Source organism: Colobus angolensis, unplaced genomic scaffold (genome assembly GCF_000951035.1).
Source record: "Colobus angolensis palliatus isolate OR3802 unplaced genomic scaffold, Cang.pa_1.0 Scaffold81, whole genome shotgun sequence".
Classification (NCBI taxonomy): domain Eukaryota; kingdom Metazoa; phylum Chordata; class Mammalia; order Primates; family Cercopithecidae; genus Colobus; species Colobus angolensis.
This window is the reverse complement of record NW_012121932.1, coordinates 10,643,923-10,668,677: the sequence shown is the minus strand read 5'-3', so window position 1 is coordinate 10,668,677 and position 24,755 is coordinate 10,643,923. Positions and strand designations below refer to the sequence as shown.

The following is a 24,755-nucleotide window of genomic DNA, read 5'->3' as shown; positions in this document are numbered from 1 at the left end:
ACTCTAACTTGGGTGACAGAGTGAGACTCTGTCTCAAAAAAAAAAAAAAAAAAAAAATTAAAAAAATAGTTAAAAAAATGACAGTCAACAAGTAATCTGCCACATGTAAAGTATTGCAAGGGACCAAAAAATATAAGCTATGTGTCCCATCTCATTTACTCTTCATAACCATCCCATTTTATAGTCAGGGAAACTCTCTGGATTTGAACTCAGAAGACCATAATAAGGCAAAATCGAAAGCCACTTTTAGTCCTGAGTTTCTGGGGTCTGAGATTCCTCCTCATCTTGGTCAGCGATATAACTAGGTTCAGAAAGTTTCAAGACTACCTTTTATTTTCTTTCCCAACCTGTGAACCAAAAGCGTAGTGAGTATGAATCTCTAGTACGCACAGATGTGCGAAAAATACTACCTCTCCTCTATTTTCTAGATATTAATATGGGTTTAGAGCCTTCATCTCATCTGGCTGGCAACCATAGAAACCACCCCAGGTTGTGTCACTGTGTCACAATTTTAGATCTTTTATGCATTGCCAAGATCCTAGGGGCATGGGTGCAGGTGTCTCCTGCTCCCCCATCTGGTCCACTCGGGTTACTATTGAATGCACTCTTGTGCCTGTCTTGCCTAGCAAGTCCCCACTGCTTCCAGACCACATAGCTAACACTGGGGTCCTGCCAGAGTCCTGTCTTCCTGGGACCCACAGGCCTCTTTTCCCTTCCTGTCTTCCTGTTTCTAGAAGCATGCCTCTCTGCTTCTACCCATCAGCACCCCCCACCCCTCTTCCCCCAACTTAGCAAAGCCTTGTGTCCCAACCTAAGGTCCTGTTTGGGAAATCGAAGCCAGAAGAACCTACAAGCTATTCCTGGTAGGGTTCTGACATGTACCTGCCCTGGGCCAATGACTAGGGAGCTGGCTACAGAGGTGGAGGTGAGCCTAGGAAAGTAGAAATACAAGGAGAGGGGAAAAAAAAGTTGTCTAATCTCAAAATATCTAGCCACAGACACAAGATCCTCTGAGGGTAATTTCTCGAGGGGGGAAAAAGTTGCTATTTAAAGCTAGGATATATGTGGATGCATTTTTTTCATTGGTACATTAATAACATCATTTTCCACTATGTGTCTTCAAGATCTGGTGTAACAGGCTTGTAAATTTGCCAGAATGAAGAAGGAATGTTCTGCTCCAGGGAGGATTGGCTCTGGTCTGTGATTGCTGTCATGATGATACTGAGCAAGTTTCCTTAGATAACTTTCGAGTTAACAAGGATGTAAAAATGCTTCCATTTCAGACTCACCGTTATACATATGCAGAAACTGAGGACAATGAAAGTTAGACTTGTCTAGGATACCCAGACTGTAGCTGAAGGAGGATTAGAACTGAGATTTACCCTCTCCCAGCCCGGCACTGTTGCCATTGTCTCATTTATCTTGGAAGTAACCACCACTAGCAAGTTGGAGCCAAATCAACTAGCTGACTCCCTGCCCTGACTCAGAATGGAGCACAGCCACCCTGGGCAGCCTGTCCAGGCAGATTCCACATGCAATAAACCTCCTTTGGGTCCCAGGACACTGGGCACAGGGTGGGGACCTGTGCTTCCAGCAGGGGTATACTCCCCAGCCTCACCTGTCCCTGCTTACAGTCCCTCAGGCAACACCAGTGAAATCACTTCCTCTCAGGGCATCTTCATCCTGGCCTGAGTGCCCCCTACCTTTCCTTCTCAGCCTCTTAAGGGTTCACCTTGCATCAGGGGGTGTCTCCAGCAGCTGCATGGCGCATTGGATTTTATCTGCCTGGAAAACTTTCTCTTGATGCCTTTGCTAGCCCAGCACAGACTACACATCCCTCTCAGAACAGTTCTCAAGTGTTTGATACTCTCTCTTCACATTCCTATTCCGTGTCTAACCGATCAGTTTAATAGGGTTCCTAGTCCCCGATCACCATCCCCACCACAACTGTTTCCAATTTACATCACAATCCAAATGATTTTTGCAGCGCTTAGCAGATTGTGTCATTACTTTCAGGGATGCTATATTGGACTTCCCTACTCTCATCTGCTCCAGCTCCCTGACCTTACAGTTGCCCAGCTTTCCTGGCAATTGACTTTGCTCATCAATACACAGGATTTAGCTGAGTAGCATCCAGGGAGAATGTCGGAGCCTCAGATGTTAATTTTCTAATTGAGAATATTGGCGCTGTCTGAACCTGGAGACAGGTAGGGATGTTCACTTTGTGGACGAGCTACCTTTTCCTGACGATTTTAAATGTTATGCTAGTTGTTCGTTTTCAATATCACTCAGACAAAATGATGCTTTAAAATTGTGTAATAAAGAGTTATAATGTGCTGACAACAGGGAAGCCATTCTGTACCTAAACCATGTGGGTTTTCAACATAACTATTTTCAGAGTATCAGCGCCTTTGTTGCTGCTGTTTTTGTTTTCTGATGCTTGGAATCACCACCTAAAGACAGTAAAGAAAACAGAGGAAGCTTTCCCGTAATTTCCCACTCATGCTAAAGAAACACAAAATCACCGCAGTGCCTTGAGAAATTTCCTTTCCCTCTCTCACTTTCCACTTCAGTGGTGTTCTAAAGGGAAGGCGTTTCCGGTGAGGGGTAGTTGCGTAAATGATGGCTGCCTACTTCAGCAAGCAAGAACTGTTGGGAGTATTAAGCATGGGTAACTGGATCCTCTGGTTTGGGCACTGGAGGATCCTTGCAAGCCGGAAGCAGGCTGTTGCTGCCAGGGTAGGGGGCGGCAGGAGTGGGAGGTAGAAATTATTACTGCTGTGATTTTAAAGGCAGTAAACTGATGCTCAGAGAGGTTCAGCACTTGCCCAAGCTCACACACCTACTAAACTGTGGAGCTAGGATTTGAATCTAGCTACAAACTTAGTTGTCATTGAAATGTCTAGATGCACTCTGTTGCGCAAGCGATAGGAACGTCCCAGCGGAGCTCAGCTCAGGGCGGCTTGCAGCTCCTCCCCGCCCCGCTCGGCTCTCCCCCCGCGTCTCCGCGGGCTCCTCCCCTCGGTCCGTGCCCCTTGTGCGCCCTCTGCTGGTCTCCAGGGAAAGCGCCTCTCCTGAAACCAGAGAAGTAGCACCCAAGCTGTCCTGTTTCCTTAGCTTCTAGTAAAGCGGTATGACCTATCCATCCCTTCCTCCTCAAAGCCTCACATGAGTCTTCTTTGAGGCACTCTCTGATGCTTCACTCTTCAGCGCTGAGAAAAATGGGGAGGGGGGAGTGAATGTATTAGTATAGCCCCTTCTCAAAACCAGTCGTGCAGCATCTTAGTCATGCTTCATCCTGGAAGAATGAGGCAGCTCACATGGGCATGGGGATAATGAGCAGGGAGGTGAATTACAGGCTCTTAGGTTCTCACCGCTAACAGTGTGGTCAGTGGACCAGCAGCAGCATCACCTGGGAGCTCATTAGAAATGCAGACTTTCAGGTCCTGCAGCCACAGCCCTGATGAATCAGAATCACCGTTTCAAGGAGGTCTCGGGCCGTTTCAGGTTCCGAGCTCGCTTTGAGACCCTGTGGATGTTTTGCAGCATATTGAATTTTGATTCTGTTTAAAGGTCACAGTGACAACTAAGTTTGCACCTGGATTCAAATCCGAGCTCCACAATGTAATAAATATGAGATCTTAGACAAGTGCTTAACCTCTCTGTGTTAATCATCTATAAAATAATGAAAAGCAGTATAAGTCAACTCTTCAACTTTCAGGACATTGTTCACCCGAAACCCAAAATCCAATAACTGTGCACTGTCTTCTAACACAGCCATAATTTACCTAGATGTACTGCTTAGAAGTCTCACTCTGATGGTGACCTTAGTTCTATTTGTCCCTGGAGAGCCACCAGACCATTTTGTCTGGAGGTTCTCTGCTCACTGGACAATAGGGACAGTGGAATTGTCCTCATCCTTGTTCTTGAGTCTTTAGAAACCAAATGACCCCAGAAATGTCATGGAAGAGATTTTTAGGTCCCAGAGGAACTGAATGGCTTAGGCATCCACCTTCTGAACAAGAGGTTGGGCCAGAGATTTTTCAAGATCCCTTCAACCTTGGTGTTCCATACACCTTGATTTACAAAGTGGTCTTGATCTTTTCCAATTAAAATTCCATTTAGTAGAGATACACAGAAAGTTTGCAATTCTTCCGCAAGAAAACTGCTGTATGGCATAGAAAAATATCTACGTAATTTTTTTGGTTTCTTCTTCTTAATTAGCTTTCCTGTTCTTCCTTAGGAAAACAAAATTTTTTTGGTTTCTTCTTCTTAATTAGCTTTCCTGTTCTTCCTTAGGAAAACAAAAGGCCCTTTCTCCTGATTCACCAAAAAATAAAATACTGACTGCCATCACTGTGATGAGATTCCTATAGTCTCAGGAACTGAAGTCTTTAAACAACCAGGGGGCCCTCTGCCCCTAGAATAAGAACATATTAGAAGTCCCTTCTGCTAGGACAAGGAGGTAAGTGCTTCTGGTAAAAATGTATCATGTGTGTGTCTCTGTATGTGTGTGTGTGTGTGATACATATACAAATTTATACATATTTGTACATTTATATACATATGTACAAATATACATATGTATGTATATTTGAGATAGGGTCTCTCTGTTGACCAGGCTGGAATATAGCAGTGTGATCATAGTTCATTGCAGCCTCAAACTCTTAGGCTCAACGGATCCTCCTGCCTCAGTCTCCCAAAGAGCTCAGACCACAGGTGCACACCAGCATGCCTGGCTAATTTTTCTATTTTTTTGTAGAGACAAGGTCTCACTATGTGGCCCACGGTGGTATGGAACTCCTGGGCTCAAGCAATCCTCCCATCTTGGCCTCCGAAAGTGCTGGAATTACAGGCATGAGTCACCATGCCCAGTCCTATCTTCAAAATATTAATAGGGAAAAATATTGCTGGGGTACTTAAGTTGTGCCAAGTACTACAGGAGGATCCTGTGTGAATAAAACTGAGTGCCTGCCCCTCAAGACTTACAATCTGGTGGAGAAGGCATAATGTAATAAACGTGCCATGATGGAGATGTACCCACAATACCAGGGGAGGGAGATGAAGAGTGTATGTAGGCTGGGTGTGGTGGCTCATGCCTGTAATCCCAACACTTGGGAGGCTGAGGCAGATGAATCGCTGGATCCCAGGAGTTCGAGACCAGCCTGGGCAACATGGTGGAACCCTGTCTCTACAAAATAAAAACAACAACAACAACAACAAAATTAGCTGGGCATGGTGGTGCAAGCCTGTAGTCCCAACTACCTGGGAAGCTGAGGTGGGAGCATCACTTGAGCCCAGAGGGATGTGGCTGCAGTAAGCCCTGATTGCACCACTGTACTCCAGCCTGGGTAACAGAGCGAGACCTTGCCTCAAAACAAAAGAAACTAGTGCACGTAGAAGTATGAGAAGTGCACGTAGAAGTCTCATGGCAGAGGTGGCCTCTGAGGTGGCCTTCAATGGGGCAGTTGGAATGGGATGAGCAGATGAGATGTGCACGAGCATTCTAAGCCCTGGGACCAGCCTAAGCTGAGAGATCAGGTGGAGGGCAGACTCTGAGCATGGCAAGTTTGACGTGGAGCACAAGGCAGTGATGGGACGCCAGCGTAGGTACAGCCAGGAAGGCAGGGTGGCTGGAGTTTCCCCCTCTGTGAAATGAAAGGGTTCAAGCACTGAGGGCCTCTCCTGTCAGCCATTCCAGAATTTACTTAGAGTCTGTGGTGGGGACCCTGAGGTCATCCTGAAGAGTTTGAGTGATATGGGCATGAGGAATCAGTGAAGACTTCTAACCAGAGTCATGCCCTAGGAAGCCCCCTCAGGTAGCAAGGGGTGTGTGTGTCAGGGTCAGGCTTACTCTGGGAGCCTAGCAAGGTAGTGTCTCCCATATCTAGAGAGGAGGCAGTGGAGCCTTGCAGCCGAGCAGTGGCTGCAGAATTGGAAGAAGGGGAATGGATGCTGGAGGCATCCTGATGTGAAATTCACAGAACTGGCCGCCAACAGCACTGACGCCCTGCTTGAGGCTTCCTCCAGCTGGGAATTAAGGAAACCAGAATGACCTCACCCTCCTGGTTAGATTTTAAGGATATGTACACTAAAGACAGAAGTAAGGATCCATGAGCAAAGATGAGTATGAGGCAGTGTCTGACCAGTGAGAAGGGTCTCAGAAAGGCCATAGCCCTAAATGCTCTGAATTTGGGGGAAATGCTACAAATATGCAAAATGATTTTTCAAGCTCTGTTCAGATAAGGAAGAAGCAACAAGCTCACTCTGAGAAGCAGATGGTGCAATGGTGTAATACTAGCAGATAACCACTCCCTGACAGGAGAGAAGTGATGGCCCATGTAGGAGAGAAAGAAGCAAGCAAGTGACATGTGGCTGTTCTGAATCTGCCCAAGTCCTTCTCAGACCAGCCCATCCAAGGAACCCAGAGAACTGGCAGAGGAGCTCTCTGCACCTAGCAGCCTTTTCTGCAGGGCCACGAAGAGGGAAGGAGGCACCAGGCAGGATGTGAGCAAATTCATTCATTCAGCAGATATTTGCCAACATACTACATTCTAGGTGCTGGCAACACGGTGAGCCAAAGAGAACCAAACAATACCTGGCCTCCGGAACAAAATTCTGATTCACAAAGTGGGACACAGGTGGGCTTTTAAACCTCAACCCAGCGAGCTTGACAGCAACTGTGGACAAATTTCTAGGAGGTTTAGTAGGTGGTCTGCAGCTCTGTGGAATGGTATGGGGATCCCTGTATGTCAGCCTGTGTTTCTGAATGGTGAGTCACAGAGAACTCAGCTCGTTTCCATCCTGACAGAGTTACCCTTTTCTAGCAACTCTAGGAATTTGGCAGGGCATTTGACAGTCTCTCAGGGTACCCCCCAACCCCCACCCATTGCTAATGGAACAAAGGCTGCACATAAAAGTGCACATGAAAGGGAAATTTAGGCTACACTTAATAGATGTGCTTTGCATTACGGAATCATAAAGACCTAGAGAGGCAAACAGACCCTAATGAGACCACCAGGCATCAGTAAATAAATCAACCATTCTGCAGTGCACAAAAGCCTCGTGTGCTGATTCTCTGAGTCCTCTTTAGATAACAGTAGTCAGTCGTCAGACTTGTACCCCGCTGTGTTAATCCCTGATGCTAATGACTGTTGCTGCTCAGGCGTGTGATGGGTCTGAGGAGAAACCTAGGTAGGAGCTCGCTTTCCATTTTGCTCACATGAACGGACTGCCTGTTCCTGGCCGTGGAGTGCATTTTGCACTCACGTTTGCACGAGTGAGCTGCCCTCCCTCCCTCACCTCGTTAGCCTGCGTGTGAGCTGCCTAGGGCCCAGTTACACCTGCCTGACCCCAGCTTCCCCTCCCAGTGGCGCTGCTGGATGCTGCTCCCCGGGACTATGGCAGAGCCCTCCTCGCGGGCGCCGCTCCTGACATGGTGTCCGGCCGCACGGATGACCGGTAGAGGGCAGCAGCGCGCTCCGGGTCCCGAGCAGGGCCTTCCTTGTCAGACTGGCTGCAGGTCCGCTGCTGAGGGACCGGGCCTGGTGGGCTAGGGGCAAGGACAACCTGGTGAAGGAGTGGGATCACTGCAGGAGGAAGAGAAAGAGGAGACGTGGAGAAGTGGTGCTGACCACATTGGCGTGTTGAACACTGCACATTTATGTGGGCCCCAATGTGCCTGGCGCGTACACGCGACCGGAGCCCTGCCGTCAGGTGTAGACATGCAGGAGGCTGGCAGATGGGTTGGAAGAGCAAGGAGGCGCAGCAGTTGAAGGTGTCCAAAGAGGGTTTGAAGAGAAAGCCCGGAGTGCCTGGAATGGTGAGGAGGCATGAGGAGGCTGACACCGTGAAAGGCAGGGACGGCTCAAGGGCACTTTCAAGGCCATCAGGGAATGGTGTGGAGAAGTGAGCGCTCACAACAGCTGGAGGGGGCGGTTGTGAGGAGGGTGGGAGAGAAGGCCCTCCTTTCACTGGTAGAGGGTCGTGACTGCAAGGTTTCCAGGTTCTTGGGGTTTTGAACAAAGAATTGGACAAAACGCCCAGCAAAGCAGAGTGAAGCAACAAAAGAACAAAAGCAGGGATTTATTGAAAACGAAAGTACACTCCATAGTGTGGGAGCAGAGCCAAGCCAGGCTAAGGGGCCTGGATGCAGAATCTTCTTGGGTCCAAATACCTGCTAGAGGTTTCCCATTGGCCACTTCATGCTCACCTTATGTAAATGAAGTGGTGGCCCGCAATCAGGCTGATTGGTTGCAGAAAGCAGCCGACCAGAGGCTGAAGTGAAGTTACAAAGGCCAGGCTCCTGTGCAAATACCTGATTGGTTGCAAAAAGCAACCAATCAGAGGCTAGGAAGAAGTTACAGTTATTCTTCTATGCAAATGAAGACTCGGCAGGGACTCAGTCTGATTGGTTGTGGACAGCAGCCATTCAGAGGCTAGAGTGAAGTTACAAAGTTGCAAATGAAAACTCACCTGCAATCAGTCTGATTGGTTGCAGACAGCCAATTTCCCATCTGCTGCGCAGAAAAGGGCAAAGAGAGTAGCGTCTGGTCCTTTTGTTACTTAGGCGTGGAAAGTTTGGGTTTTCCTTTCAGCGTAGTTCTAGGACGTCAGCGTGAAACAGCCTTAGGTTCCCTGCTTCCAGACCCTATTCTGCCTCACTCCCACATCGTTCCATTGTCAGGAATAAACGACTCTGGGGGTAAGGTGGACCTCCAGATGAAGATGAAGGTAGAAGGGGAGGTGAGGCTGAGAGGCTAACCTGCCACTGGGACTCAGGGCCAAAGCCCTTTATGATTGAGGGAAAGTGACCACAGATCAGCAGATGATGGCTGAGAGATGTACTGGAACGAGACTGTGGTCCGGTCCTGAACAACACATGCAGCCATGCCCAGAGATGCTAGGTTTAGAGGCTAACATGCAGTAGACAGAGCTGCTTGGCCTTAAGTTACTTAACTTCTCAGGGCTTCAGTTTCCTCATCCGTAAAATGGTATCTACAGTAATGGTACCCAGTAATAGTATCTACAAAAGACTGGGAAGATGAGCGAAGGGAGGGAGCTCCCAGCTGTGTGGGGAGGAGCGTACAGGCGAGGGTAACCCACCATATGGTATTATAGGGATTTGTGTCTATTTCTGTCCTCCCTCCAGACTCTAGCCTCGTGGTTCTCAGACATGGGTATGCATCAGAATGACCCAGATGCATTAAAAACACTGCCAGGTCTGAGCCCCAGAGCTTCTGATTCAGTGGGGCTGGGATAAAGCCCCGTAATTTGCATTGCTCGCTAAGCCCAGGTGCTGCTGCTGCTGGTGGTGGTGGTTCCGAGACTGCACTGTGGGCACCACTGCTCTGGAGTCGGTAGAGCCCCAGCAGGGACTCCTGTTGAGGAGAGACGGGCACATAGTGGGAGTAACTCTAGGACAAACAAAAGTTCCAGATACAGTGCAAGAAGAGGTGGTGCTGAATGAAAAAGCGATCACTCCAGCAAAGCTTTAAAGTCATGGTGGTTTATGAAGGAAGTTAGAGTTGCACCTGGGGAGCAAGTGCTGAGGTTAATGGCAGTGCAATCCCCTGTCTGTTTTATTGGAACTGTTGTCAGAAGCAGAATGCTGGCCTGGAGGGACTGTGGCCCTAGCAATGTTTTGGACTTGACAATGCCCATTTGGTGGGCATGATTCCAGTGGGATGCTATATTATGCATCTAGAGAATGTATTTGTCCTGGAAGAGTTCACTTTGTCCACTGCCCTCAAGCCTTTACCCAAGGCTAAACCCACATTCTGTACCCACATTTGGAATTGGTCCAGGAATTTTATACGTGTGGGAATTTGGAGAAACTCTCTCAGACACTCATTTGGAAGTGAATTAGTATTTTTCTCAGACAGTGAGTCCTCCATGCTTGCTGTTCCAATGGCCCTCCAGGTTTGGGCCCAGCACCTATCAGGAGAAGCATTCCCTCTGTAGCTTCCACCTGACCACAGCCAACCCAAGCCCGACTCAGAACCCCAGGTCTGCCAGCGAGCCTGTGACTGGAATTATCTGTTACGGATCAAGCATTAACTTGGCACAGGAGCAGCCCTGGCGCAGCTGGAGGCATCCGCATGCTGTGGTGCCCCAGGAGCAGAGGCACCCCTGAAATGCAGGCTGTGTTTTTGCTGCAGAGACACCATGGCCCATAACTCCCCAGGCGTAGGTGAGCAGCTCTGCTGTCCAGGCAATTAAGTCAAGAAAGGGAACCAGCCCAGCTAATGGCTGGGATTAAAGCTAAATGAATTCAGCTCAAATGAAAGGGATACTGACCCTTCTCCCTCTGGTCTCATTATCTTAATTAACAGTGCTTGGCAGGAGTATTGAAGCCTGCATTGATTGTTCCGTTTCTGTTTTTCCCCCTCAAAGCCTTAGATACAAGTTAAATCAGCCTTAATAATAAAAACCCAATACTCAACAGCCCTCAGATTTTCTTACCAGCCCTCCTTCATCTAAGAGAATCACTTGGTTTCTGAGTTGGAAGCGATCCGCTAGACCAATACTTCTCAAAGCATGGCCTGAGACCACTAACATCAAAGTAACTGGGATACAGATATAAAATGCACTTTCCAGGCCTCAGAGGCCTGTGGAACTGGAATATTGGGAAGCCAGGTTTGGGTATTTGTAGTGGGTTTTTGGGGTTTAATTTAATTTTTTAAATTGTGGAAAAATAGACATATAATTTTCATTGTATAAAAAATGTCCATGTTAGTAATTTTTAAGCAGACAGTTCAGTGACATTAAGTACATTCACCTCTGTTCGTCTCCAGAACGTTTTCATCATCTCAGATTGAAACTCTGCCCATTAAACACTAACTCCCCATCCTTCCCTCCTCCTAGCCCCTGGTAACTTCTGCTCTGCTTTCTGTCTCTTTGAATTTATCTGTTCTAGATATCTTTTTTTTTTATACTTTAAGTTCTAGGGTAGATATCTCTTATAAGTGGATTCTTGCAATATTTGTTCTTTTGTGACTGGCTTATTTTACTCAGCATAATGTCTTCAAAGTTCATCCATCTTTTACCATGTGTCAGAATTCCATTCCTTTTTAAGGCTGAAAAAATATCCTATTATATGGACAACAGATTTTGTTCATTTATTCATTCACTGGTGGACATGTGGGTTGTTTCCACCCTTTGGCTATTGTGAGTGATACTGCTATGAATATTGGTGTGCAAATATCTGTTGAGCTTCTGCTTCCAATTCTTTTGGGTGTACACCTAGAAGTGGAATTGCTGGGTCATGCAGCAATTAGTTCTGTGTTTCATTTTTTGAGTCAGTACTGTTTTTAAGCAGCCCACGTGGTTCTAAGGTGCAGTCAGGGTTGCAACCAGAAGACCAGGTGATCAGACTCTCTGCTGGTGGAATCACCTGAAGACTCTGAACAACCCCAGATGCCCAAACCACACTCCACACCAACTAAATCAGCCTTTCTCAGATGGGACCCACACACTTGCATTTTTTTAAAGTCCCCTGGTGATTCCAGTGTGTAGTCAACTTTGAGAACCATTGGTTTCCATCAGTGATCCTCAAATTTGAATGTGTATAAAATTCACACAATGGCTAAGGATACATACAGATTCCTGAGAGAGCACACCACCTCCTCCCCCCACCCACCACCACCACCACCACCACCACCACCACCACCACCAACCCCAGAGAGGCTCATTTAATGCATCTGTGGTCAGTCTGGGCTTCCTGGGTCTGAAGACTTCCCAGGTGATTCTAATGTGTAGCCAAGGCTGAGAGCTACTAATCTTGTTCAGTCTTTCAATGAAACATGAGAACACTGAGACTGTGAGGAATGACGCGCTCTGCCCAAGTCCCTGAGCTCGTTAGGGTCTGAGTCTGCACTCATTCCCAGGGCTGATTTTCAAGACAGTCCCACGGGTTCTCCATACTCTGCCTCGCAGGTGCAGGGGGTAGAATCATATATAGAACCTGCATTTTTTCTACTCTTAATTTGAACTGTAATCCTTGAATTACAGTCAGTGCTGCTATAAGGCTTGTTTTGGAATGTAAACTGGTTTCTAACATGATTGATGTATTAGGGAACAATATTAATGTGTTGGGAAGATTATTGATATGCTAGAGAATAATATTAACATATTCAAGAATGTGAATTTCACATTTGCTTATGTGTAATTTCTTGCATGTAAAGGCAGAAAACTGCACCCAGCTGTGCCAAAACACAAAAGAATATGCAAAATACACCTCCAATATTAGTCAGCTACCTCATTCTCCATGTGTGATTTAAGCTACATGCACCCACATCTGTTGCTGTAACTTCCCCTCTGATATCAAATAACCCTTCTTCCCCCATTCACAATAATTCACTGGCTGGGTGCGGTGGCTCACGCCTGTAATTTCAGCAATTTGGAAGGCCGAGGTGGATGTCAGGCCTCTGAGCCCAAGCCAAGCCATCGCATCCCCTGTGACTTGCACGTGTACGCCCAGATGGTCTGAAGTAACTGAAGAATCACAAAAGAAATGCAAATACCTTGCCTCACCTTAACCGATGACATTCCACCACAAAAGAAGTGAAAATGGCCGGTCCTTGCCTTAAGCGATGATATCATCTTGTGAAATTCCTTTTCCTGGCTCCTCCTGGCTCAAAAAGCTCCCCCACTGAGCACCTTGTAACCCCCACTCCTGCCTGCCAGAGAACAACCCCCCTTTGACTGTAATTTTCCTTTACCTACCCAAATCCTACAAAATGGCCCCACCCTTATCTCCCTTTTCTGACTCTCTTTTCGGACTCAGCCCGCCTGCACCCAGGTGAAATAAACAGCCATGTTGCTCACACAAAACCTGTTTGGTGGTCTCTTCACGCGGACAGGCATGACAGTGGGTGGATCGCCTGAGGTCAGAAGATCGAGACCACCCTGGGCAACTTGGTGAAACGCCATCTCTACTAAAAGTACAAAAATTAGCTGGGCATAGTGGTACACACCTGTAATCCCAGCTACTCAGGAGGCTGAGACAGAAGAATCACTTGAGCCTGGGAGGCGGAGGCTGCAGTAAGCTGGATTGCATTCCAGCCTGGGTGACAGATCGAGACTTCATCTCAAAAAATAAAAATAAGATAACTCACAAGCTGCAACCCTTCAAATGCCCACTTCCACAAGCAAACTGCAGGTCATTTTCAAAGTCAAGTGCTGTATTTATTATGCATTTTTAGGCATTTAACTTGGCTAAAACTGTGCTACCATAAGGGGGGGTTCCAATCCTTTCTTCTTCTTTCTTTCTTTTTTTTTTTTTTTTAGAGTCTTGGTCTTGTTGCCCAGGCTGGACTGCAATGGCATGATTTTGGCTCACTACAACCTCCATCACCTGAGTTCAAGGGTGTCTCCTGCTTCAGCCTCCCAAGTAGCTGGAATTACAGGCGCCCGCCACTGCACACAGCTAATTTTTGAATTTTTAGTAGAGTTGGGTTTCACCATGTTGTCCTGTTGTGCCTTGAGTTCCGAGACCCCCCTCAAAGACGACCACCAGAAACCGAAGTCAAAGCCAAGCAGCCGGGATCACTTTATTGCAGGTTCGAACCCGGACCTCTCTCCGTACAGGCGTAGTCAGGAGGGCAAGAGAGAGGTCTCGAGCACAGCTCAAGTCTACTTTATATAGTAAGGCACAAACAGGTTACAGAAGATTAGGGCATTTTTGCAGTTACAAGATTGGGATTGGTTGGCATTTTGAAGTTTGAACATTCAGCAGTTTCTGATTGGCTCCCGCCCTTTTTTAAACCACAAACGTCTAGGGGTTTTTGTTTTTTAGACAAACTGCTTGCTTAACCATGGGTGGGAGGGGGGTGGTTTCGATTGAGCAAGCAGTGGGTACGTGACTGGGGGCTGCAAGCACCGGTAATCAGAACAGAACAGAACAGGACAGGGACTTTCACAACGCTTGTCCATACAACGTCTGGAATCTACAGATAACATAACCGGTTAGGTCAGGGGTCGATCTTTAACCAGGCTCTGGGCGCCGCCCGGACTGTCTGCCTGTGGATTTCATTTCTGCCTTTTAGTCTTTTCAGTCCATACTGGTCTCCAACTCCTGACCAGTTTTTAGTTTGCATTACTCAAGCTCATCACCTACAAAAGAAACAAACACTGGCCAGGCACATGTCTGTAATCCCAGCACTTTGGGAGGCGGAGGTGGGCTGATTGCTTGAGCCCAGGAGTTCGAGACCTGTCTGGACAATATGGCAAAACCCTGTCTCTATAAAAAAAGTGCAAACATTAGCTGGCATGGTGGTATGTATCTGTGGTCCCAGCTACTCAGGAGGCTGAGGTGGGAGGATCACTTGAGCCCAGGAAATTGAGGCTGCAGTGAGCTGTAATCACACCACTGCACTCCAGCCTGGACAGCAGAGTGAGACCCTGTCTCAAACAAAACAAAACAATCACAGACTATGTAGGTGGAAAGAATACATAGGATTCACAGAATTCCTGGCTTTCATCATCCGAGTGCCTGTAAGGAATGTGGAAAAAGACCTGGAAGCTTTACCTCTCGGCACTGCAGCACTGTCAGACCCAGGCCTCCGTTTTATAACAAATATTTGAAATGACCTCTTTATTATTTTGAAATGACATTCATAGATGTAACATAATCCACCTACATGCATAATTTTATAGAAATCAATATACTGTCCTAACTGGGATATAAAAAAGAAATAAAAGGGGAAGTAATTTATAATGAGTTGGTACATGTCTCAGCATGTGAATGCTTGTGTGCAACTAGAAGATGAAATGAGTTAAACACTCACACCTACTTATAAAGAAGATGCTTGGATTTAAGAGAAGTAAGATAATATTCAACTGACACTTCTTAAACATTTTTTTCCAAGGCAGGGTCTTACTCTGTTGCCCAGGCTGGAGTGCAGTGGCACAAACACAGCTTACTGCAGCCTCAAACTCCCAGGCCTCAGCTATCCTCTCACCTCAGCCTCCCGAGTAGCTGGGACTACAGGTATGCACCACCATGCCCAGCTAATTTTTGCATTTTTTTGTAGATATGGGTTTTTGCCATGTTGCCCAGGCTGGTCTTAAACTTCTGGGATCAAGTGATCTACCCGCCTTGGCCTCCCCAAGTGCTGGGATCACTGGAGTGAACCTCCACACCCTGCCTCTTCTCAAACTTTCGTATTACACTTGACATTTTGAAATGAGGACTAAGTAAATTTGCTCACACATAAATGCTGTCACCATATGGTGCAGACGGGTACAGTGTGTGACATTGTTTGACTCTCCACAGAGGCACTGGCCACCATGAAGTGATTTTCTGAAATGCTGAATAACACTGTCAACAAAAAAGAGTCAGACTCTGTGAAATATTTCAAGAGGTTTATTCCAAGCCAAATGTGAGGACCACAACCTGTGACAGCCCCAGGAAGTCCTGAGGACATGTGCCTAAGGTGTTGGGGCTACAGCTTGGTTTTATATATGGTAGAGAGACACGAGACATCAGTCAATCTATGTGGGGTATGCATTGGTTTGGTCTGAAAGGGAGGACAACTCAAAGCCTGGGGCTTCCAAGTCATAGATGGGTTAAAAGACTTTCTGGTTGGCAATTCGCTGAAAGAATTAAGTTTTTATCTGAAGTCCTGGAATCAAGGTGTTGTGAAGAAAGGTTCTTATGCAGATGAAGCCTCCACGTAGCAGGCTTTAGAGAGAATAGATGGTAAATGTCTCTTTCATGAAAACTAAAAAGGTGCCAGACTCTTAATTAAATCTCTCCTGGATCAGGAAAAGACCTGGAAAGGGAAGGGGATTCTCTACAGATGTAGATTTTCCCACAAGAGACAGCTGTGCAGGGCCCTTTCAAAATATGTCAAAGAATTATTCTATTTTGGGGTAAAATACTTAAATGTATTCCAGGTCCTGCTATCTGTTGTGTATTTTATTTTATTTTATTTTATTTATTTTATTTTATTTTATTTTTGAGACAGTCTCACTCTGTTGCCCAGGCTGGAGTGCAGTGGCATGATCTCTGCAACCTCTACCTCCTGGGTTCAAGTGATTCTCATGCTTCAACCTCCCAAATACAGATGCCACCACCCTGCCTGGCTAATTTTTTGTATTTTTAGTAGAGACGGGGTTCCACCATGTCAGCCAAGCTGGTCTTGAACTCCTGACCTTAGCTGATCCACCCACCTTGACCTCCCAAAGTGCTGGGATTACAGGTATGAACCACTGTGCCAGGCCTATTGTGTTGGTATCTTATTGCTACAGAGAGTCTGTTCTATCAGTCTGAAGATGTCTGTTTTAATGTTAATACTGGTCAGTTGTTCCTGAATTCCAAAGGGAGGAGGGTATAATGAGGCGTGTCTGACTCCCTCACCTTTCTCATCATGGCCTGAACTAGTTTTTCAGGCCCCTTCTCTTGGCCAAGAGAGGGGTCCATCAGTCAGTTGGGGAGCTTAGAATTTTATTTTTGGTTTATAACACTTTATAAAGGTCCAAACTAAACAAGGTACAGTCTTTCCTAGATTGACAAGTACCTAGACTGACATAGTAGTTGCATTCCTGAAAAGTTCAGTATATATTAAAACAGTGCAAAAACTATTTTTTTAGCATATAACACAAAATTACATTCTGAGGTAATTTTGAGCAAGTTTTTGACCCTTAGGGACTTTGGGCAGGACATCCTACAGCTGCGTGGATGCTGGCCGATTCTGCATGGTACAGGACTGTCATGCACATGTAAACCAAAAATCAAATTCAAAGGCCCCACAACCATCTGAATGGACTTTCTTTATTCTTTCTTTTTTTTTGTTTTTCTTTTGAGATGGAGTCTCTCTGTGTCACCCAGGCTGGAGTGCAATGGCACAAGCTCAGCTCACTGCAACTCTGCCTCCTGGTCTCAAATCCCTGACCTCAGGTGATCCGCCTGCCTCAGCCTCCCAAAGTGCTGGGATTACAGGAGAGACACACTGTGCCCGGCCCATCTGAATGGACTTCCTTCTAGGTCAGGGCACTCAAAAATTTAACTTAAAAGTCTGGTTTAGGCCATGATGGAAGTGGGGGCTGAAAATGCCTCATTATACCAGCCAACATTAACATCAATGCAGACCTTAGGTCTGATGAGAGGCATTTACATTCTGTTCTCTGTAGCTGGCTACCTGGAGGCTTCATCTGCATGACCAAACTTTGGACTCCACAACCTCCTATCCCAACCCAGGCATTCTTTCCTTTTGAGAACTCTTTTTTTTTTTTTGAGATGGAGTCTCGCTGTGTCACCCAGGCTGGAGTGCAATGGCACAAGCTCAGCTCACTGCAACCTCTGCCTCCTGGGTTCAAGCAACTCTCCTGCCTCAGCCTCCTGAGTAGCTAGGATTTCAGGCACACACCACCATGCCTGGCTAATTTTTGTATTTTTAGTAGAGATGGGGTTTTGCCATGTTGGCCAGGCTGGTCTCCAACCCTGACCTCAAGCGATCTGCCTGCCTCAGCCTCCCAAAGTGCTGGGATTACAGGCATGAGCCACCACACCTGGCCTCTATTGATAACTCTTTCAACCAATTGCCAATTAGAAAAATTTTAAGTCTACCTATAAATTGGAAGCTCCTCCCTGCCCCTCAAGTTGTCTCGTGCTTCTGGACCAGACCAATGTGTATCTTAAATGTATTTGACTGATGTCTCATATCTCCCAAAAATATATAAAACCAAGCTGCATCCTGACCACCTTGGGCACATATTCTCAGGGTCTCCTGAAGGCTGTGTCACGGGCTATGGCCCTCGTATTTGACTCAGAATAAATCTCTTCAAATATTTTACAGTTTGGCTCTTTTCATTGACATACATTATTATGCCATCCTGATTACAGGGGGGATACCCACCCCTGTCACTGCGACAACTAAAAAGCAAGCCTACAAATTTACAGCTTCCTAGAAGGCAGCTGTCCCCATCAGGAGCCACTGCTTTTAGAGAGTGTTACAGATAAAATGCACTGAGGCAAAGGTCCTTGAACAGATCCAATGCCTTTATCTTTCTGTTGATGGCAGTGTTGTTCATTCAACATATTCAACATACTCTCCTTTTTTTTTTGTGAGCACCATGCTTCTTTCTAACTGTTTGCTGTGTGGAGAATATAGTCTACCAGGGGACAGAGATGTTAAGTATGATAAATAAGCAACCAAATGGACAAGACAATTAAGGGCTGTGATCATTGCTTTGATGGAAATAAGATGGTTTTTGAAAGAGTAACGGGGGGGGGAGTTATTTCAAATGGTGTGTGCAGGAGAAGGCGCTGAGGAAACACTGGTGTGAGATCCAGTCGCAGTAAGAGCAGAGAGAAGAGGGTTCACATGGAGGAGGCAGCACGTGCCAAGATCCCGAGACTGGAAAGAGATTGGAATGACGGACCACAAGTGTATTCCAGGATGGCTGGAACTTCCACCCTAGGACTTTGGTGCTGGCCGCTCCTCTCCCTCAAACACTGGGCCTCTCCACATTTTTCCTTACTTCCTTCAGACCCCTGCCCTAATCTCATTACATCAGAGACACCTTTCCTGTCTCCTCTCCATAAATAGCAGCCACCACCCCAGCCCTGGCACCCCATCTCCTTTTTCCCACTTTACTTTCCTCCATTGCACTTACCTCCACCTGTCAGTACATGTTTCCTCTTCCTTTTGTTGTATATCACCTCTTCCGTCCACCAGAATGTAAGCTCTATGAGGGCAGGCTTGGTCCATTTTGTTCACAGCTGTATCTCCAGCTCCTAAAACAATGCCCAAGGCTTGGTGTGCTGGCTCATGCCTGTAATCCCAGCACTTTGGGAGGCTAAGGCCGGCGGATCACTTGAGGTCAGGAGTTGAAGAACAGCCTGGCCAACATGCTGAAACCCCATCTCTGCTGAAAATACAAAAATTAGCCGGGCGTGGTGGCACACACTTCTAATCCAAGCTACTCAGGAGGCTGAGGTGGGAGGATCACTTGAACCTGGGAGGCAGAGGTTGCAGTGAGCTGAGATAGCACCACTGCACTCCAGCCTGGGTGACAGAGTGAGACCCTGTCTCAAATAAATAAATGATAAATAAAACAGTGCCTGACACATAATAGGTACTCAGCAAATTTTTTTTAGTGAGTTATTGAGTAGAAAAACTATTCAAGATAATGTTGACAAGACAGTCAAGAGCTGACTCATGTAAGTCCCCGTAGGATTTTATTCCAAGTACAGCGGGAAGGAAGGAAAGGGCCCTGTACAAAGAGGAATGATATCAACTAGATTATGTTTTTAAAAGATCATGCTGGCTGCTGGCTGGAAAATGAAAGGAAGACCAGAAATAAGAGAGCCAGTGAGGAGTCTCCAGTCTGGCCCACACAAAGAGATGGCGGTGGCTTACAGTAAGGCAGTGAATAGGCTTGGGAGGTGGCACCAACAGGACTTGCTGATGGATTAGATATGGGGGTGATGTTTAAAAGAATGAGGGTGACTCTGCTATGTTGTCACCCTGAGTCTCTGGATGGATATGGTGAAGCCGTTTACTAAGATGAGGGAGAAATTCAGAGTGGTGATAAACATTCTCACCCAGTTTTTCCTAATAATTATCAGATGCCTGAGTTTGATATTTTGAGTCAACCCAGGCATCGATGCCTACTTCTGATTTGCTGTAGCTTGTGTGCCATGGCCTCACAGTTGCTGTGGAAACCCCACCATACATCAGCCCCAACACAAAGCACAGCCTCGTTAGAGATAGCCTACCTCCAGCACCAGGCTTAATCTCTTCTGGTGTTGACACCTTTGCCAGTGATGTTGTCTCATGGGATCATAGGATTCATGCTCTTTATAAACCATTGCCTTCTTCCTGTTTCTTTCATTTATTTTTCCTCTCATTCACCTGCGCTCTGAGCTATGTAACTCTTCCTTTACCTTCCAACAGAGGCCTTTCGTTACATTTAGAGCAAATGGAATGCATAGCAGGCACCAAAGATGGAGGTGCTATGCAAATAACAGACACCAAGCGCTCTGTGGGTGGGGTTCTTGTGTGTTTTCTCTTCATAGCACCCAGCACAATACTTGGAACATAAGCCAGACACATTTATTGAGCACCATTTCTGCTGCATCCGTGAAGGAAACACTCAACCCACCCAGACAGACAGTCAGCTCCCCCACAGGACTTAAGCAAGTGGGCCAGTCTCTGTTTATTGTTGTACACTCACACACTCACACAGCTGCCAGGCGAGCACTAGGCACTTATCACACTTTTATTAAGCCCATCACATCTGACTCTTTGTAGGGATGCCAGAAAGTGCCCGATTTCTGCATGATGGGATGGACTGTGTGTGGAGTAAGGTCGGATAAACAGAGATGGGCCAGTAGCCTAGACAAGTTAAGGGAGAAAAACAGTGAATTTATTTTCCACTCATCAGCCCAACTTTCTGTGGGCTAGGAACGGGGTGCCTGGCTGAAGTGAAGCAACACTGTGTCTCTTCCTGCTGTTTTCTCCAACTCCCGTCAGCAAATCATGAATGAAAAAATGAATGAATGAACAAACGTAGAGTTATTACAAAGATTAAGTGCAGGCAGGGTGCAGTGGCTCATGCCTGTAATCCCAGCATGTTGGGAGGCCGAGGTGGGAGGATCACTTCAGCTCAGGAGTTCAAGACCAGCCTGGGCAACAAAGCGATACCCCCATCTCAATTTTTTAATTTTAATTTAGAATAATAAATAAAATTTTTTAAAAGATTAAGTGAAATGTTTTTTAAGTACCTAGAATAGTGCCTAGTATATAGAGAATTCAACATAAGTGTTTGATAGAAAGAGAGCAAGAATAGGCCAGGTGTAGTGACTCATACCTGTAATCCCAGCACTTTAGGAGGTTGAGGCGGGCAGGTCGCTTGAGCCCACAAGTTGGAGACCAGCCTGGGCAATGTAGTGAAACCCCATTTCTACTAAAAATAAAAAAATTAGCCAGGTACAGTGGCACATGTCTGTAGTTCCAGCTAATCAGGAGGCTGAGATGGGAGGATGGTTTGAACGTGGGAGGTGGAGGTGGCAGTGAGCCGTGATGGTGCCACTGCCCTCCAGCCTGGGCGACAGAGCAAGACCCTGTCTCAAAAAAACAGAAAGAGAGTAAGAATAGCTTTGTCTGTATCTGCCAGCAGCCACGTTTGTGGAGTCAGAGGAATTAAGGGGTCAAAGGGAGCAGGAACATCATAGAGAATAACCCCAGGATCTGAAGACCCCAGTGCAATACCTCGAGCTTAAATGCCTGTGTTTTCATTCTCCCTTCTTCTCCATAGGATCATGGGAGACCACCTGGACCTTCTCCTAGGAGTGGTGCTTGTGGCCAGTCCTGTGTTTGGATTTCCTTCCTGCTCCTTTGATGGCCAAATAGCCTTTTATCGTTTCTGCAACCTCACCCAGGTCCCCCAGGTCCTCAACACCACCGAGAGGCTCCTGCTGAGCTTCAACTATATCCAGACAGTCACTGTTTCATCCTTCCCCTTTCTGGAACAGCTGCAGCTGCTGGAGCTCGGGAACCAGTATACCCCCTTGACTATTGACAAGGAGGCCTTCAGAAACCTGCCCAACCTTAGAATCTTGGACCTGGGAGGTAGTCAGATATACTTCTTGCATCCAGATGCTTTTCAGGGACTATTCCATCTGTTTGAACTTAGACTGTATTTCTGTGGTCTCTCCGATGCTGTATTGAGAGATGGTTATTTCAGAAATTTAAAGTCTTTAACTCGCTTGGATCTATCCAAAAATCAGATTCATAGCCTTTACCTTCATCCTTCATTTGGGAAGCTGAATTCCTTGAAGTCCATAGATTTTTCCTCCAACCAAATATTTCTTGTATGTGAACATGAGCTCGAGCCCCTCCAAGGGAAAATGCTCTCCTTTTTCAGCCTCGCAGCTAATAACTTGTATAGCAGAGTCTCAGTGGACTGGGGAAAATGTATGAACCCGTTCAGAAACATGGTGCTGGAGACACTAGATGTTTCTGGAAATGGCTGGACAGTGGATATCACAGGAAACTTTAGCAATGCCATCAGCAAAAGCCAGGCCTTCTCTTTGATTCTTGCCCACCACATCATGGGTGCCGGGTTTGGCTTCCATAACATCAAAGATCCTGACCAGAACACATTTGCTGGCCTGGCCAGAAGTTCAGTGAGACACCTGGACCTTTCACATGGGTTTATCTTCTCCCTGAACTCCCGAGTCTTTGAGACACTCCAGGATTTGCAGGTTCTGAACCTTGCCTACAACAAGATAAATAAGATTGCAGTTGAAGCATTTTACGGACTTGACAACCTCCAAGTTCTCAATTTGTCGTATAACCTTCTGGGGGAACTTTACAGTTCGAATTTCTATGGACTACCTAAGGTAGCCTACATTGATTTGCAAAAGAATCACATTGGAATAATTCAAGACCAAACATTCAAATTCCTGGAAAACTTACAGACCTTGGATCTCCGAGACAACGATCTTACAACCATTTATTTTATTCCAAGCATACCTGACATCTTCTTGAGTGGCAATAAACTAGTGACTTTGTCAGAGATCAGCCTTACAGCCAACTTCATCCACTTATCAGAAAACAGGCTAGAAAATCTAGATATTCTCTACTTTCTCCTACGGGTACCTCATCTCCAGATTCTCATTTTAAATCAAAATCGCTTATCCTCTTGTAGTGGAGATCAAACCCCTTCAGAGAATCCCACCTTAGAACAGCTTTTCCTTGGAGGAAATATGTTGCAACTTGCCTGGGAAACTGAGCTCTGTTGGGATGTTTTTGAGGGACTTTCTCATCTTCAAGTTCTGTATTTGAATAATAATTATCTTAATTCCCTTCCACCAGGAGTATTTAGCCATCTGACTGCATTAAAGGGACTAAGCCTCAACTCCAACAGGCTGACAGTTCTTTCTCACAATGATTTACCGGCTAATTTAGAGATCCTTGACATATCTGGGAATCAGCTCCTAGCTCCCGATCCTGATTTATTTGTATCACTTAGTGTCTTGGATATAACTCATAACAAGTTCATTTGTGAATGTGCACTTAGCACTTTTATCCATTGGCTTAATCACACCAATGTCACTATAGCTGGGCCTCCTGCAGACATACATTGCGTGTACCCTGACTCGCTCTCTGGGGTTTCCCTCTTCTCTCTTTCCACGGAAGCTTGTGATGAAGAGGAAGTCTTAAAGTCACTAAAGTTCTCCCTTTTCATTGTATGCACTGTCACTGTGACTCTGTTCCTCGTGACCATCCTCATAGTCACGAAGTTCCGGGGCTTCTGTTTGATCTGTTATAAGACAGCCCAGAGACTGGTGTTCAAGTACCATCCCCAGGGCACAGAACCTGATATGTACAAATATGATGCCTATTTGTGCTTCAGCAGCAAAGATTTCGCATGGGTGCAGAATGCTTTGCTCAAACACTTGGACACTCAATACAGTGACCAAAACAGATTTAACTTGTGCTTTGAAGAAAGAGACTTTGTCCCGGGAGAAAACCACATTACCAATATCCAGGACGCCATCTGGAACAGTAGAAAGATTGTTTGTCTTGTGAGCAGACACTTCCTTAGAGATGGCTGGTGCCTTGAAGCCTTCAGTTATGCCCAGGGCAGGTGCTTATCTGACCTTAACAGTGCTCTCATCATGGTGGTGGTTGGGTCCTTGTCCCAGTACCAGTTGATGAAACATCAATCCATTAGAGGCTTTGTACAGAAACAGCAGTACTTGAGGTGGCCTGAGGATCTCCAGGATGTTGGCTGGTTTCTTCATAAACTCTCTCAACAGATACTAAAGAAAGAAAAAGAAAAGAAGAAAGACAGTAACATTCCATTGCAAACTATAGCAACCATCTCCTAATCAAAGGAGCAATTTCCAACCTATCTCAAGCCACCAATAACTCTTCACTTTGTATTTGCACCAAGTTACCATTTTGGGGTCCTCTCCGGAGATTTTTTTTTCTTTTTGCTACTATGAAAACAACATAAATCTCTCGATTTTCATATCAACACCATATTCTGTCTCACTAACCTCCAAATGGAAAAAAAATAGATCTAGAAAATTGCAGCTGCCCTTAGAGATTCCCAGTCTCCATTGGTTTTCTTTCAGATCCAATAATACTGTTCTGTCCTGCTGTGTTGATTATGGAATGTATCCCTAATCATGGGAAGGACACTTGAGAGAAGCTGCAGATGGCTGACGTGCTTTCTCTAGCATTCAGCTCAAAAATGAGATGGTCCATGATTCTGGGTTCTCTGTGTTTTGCAAAACAACATTAAGTAGAAAACAAACAGAAGCAGAGGCACATTTCCTTCTTTTGCCACAGAAACAATGCCACTGTTGAGTGCCAGTCACACTTTGTCTTGTAGATAAGAGGTGGCCCCAAAGAAGCTGGGATGAATGAGAGTCACTCCCTGTCTTGTGGCTGTACTGCACTTCATGTTCTTACCTTCAGCTTCTCCAGGTCTCGCCCTAGTGAGCCAAGAACTTTCTTTCGCATGCTGCCTTTATTTCAGCCTGGCCTTCAAGACCTTCCATGATTTATCACCAACCTACCTTTTCAGCTTTATTTCCTAGCACACCTCATTGATCAGCCGCTCAGGCTGTTGCATGAAAAATACGGACTTTGCACACAGATCCTGGGTTGAGTTCTGAGTCAGCTGTGTATTAGCTGTGTAACCTTGGCCATGGTATGCCCTTGCTGGGCCTACATTTTCTCACATAACAGCATCTATGTCATGGAATTCCTGTGAAAATTAAATTGGCC

At 46.1% G+C, this 24,755-nt stretch overlaps 1 protein-coding gene across 2 annotated transcripts in view; it reads left to right on the top strand.

The window, feature by feature from the left end:
- Positions 1–23,997, top strand: part of TLR5 (toll-like receptor 5) — a 30,641-nt gene extending 6,644 nt beyond the window's left edge. The window contains exons 1-4 of one of the 2 annotated variants that reach the window (XM_011929487.1): positions 2,133–2,207; positions 2,399–2,488; positions 4,300–4,465; positions 21,268–23,997. In XM_011929487.1, the coding sequence (XP_011784877.1) occupies positions 21,272–23,848 (2,577 nt within the window). In that variant the 5' untranslated portion in view covers positions 2,133–2,207; positions 2,399–2,488; positions 4,300–4,465; positions 21,268–21,271 and the 3' untranslated portion in view covers positions 23,849–23,997. Of the gene's footprint in view, positions 1–2,016; positions 2,208–2,398; positions 2,489–4,299; positions 4,466–21,267 lie in introns of those variants that run through there. The other variant, XM_011929488.1, reaches the window with a different exon arrangement.
- The last annotated feature ends 758 nt before the right edge of the window (positions 23,998–24,755 follow it).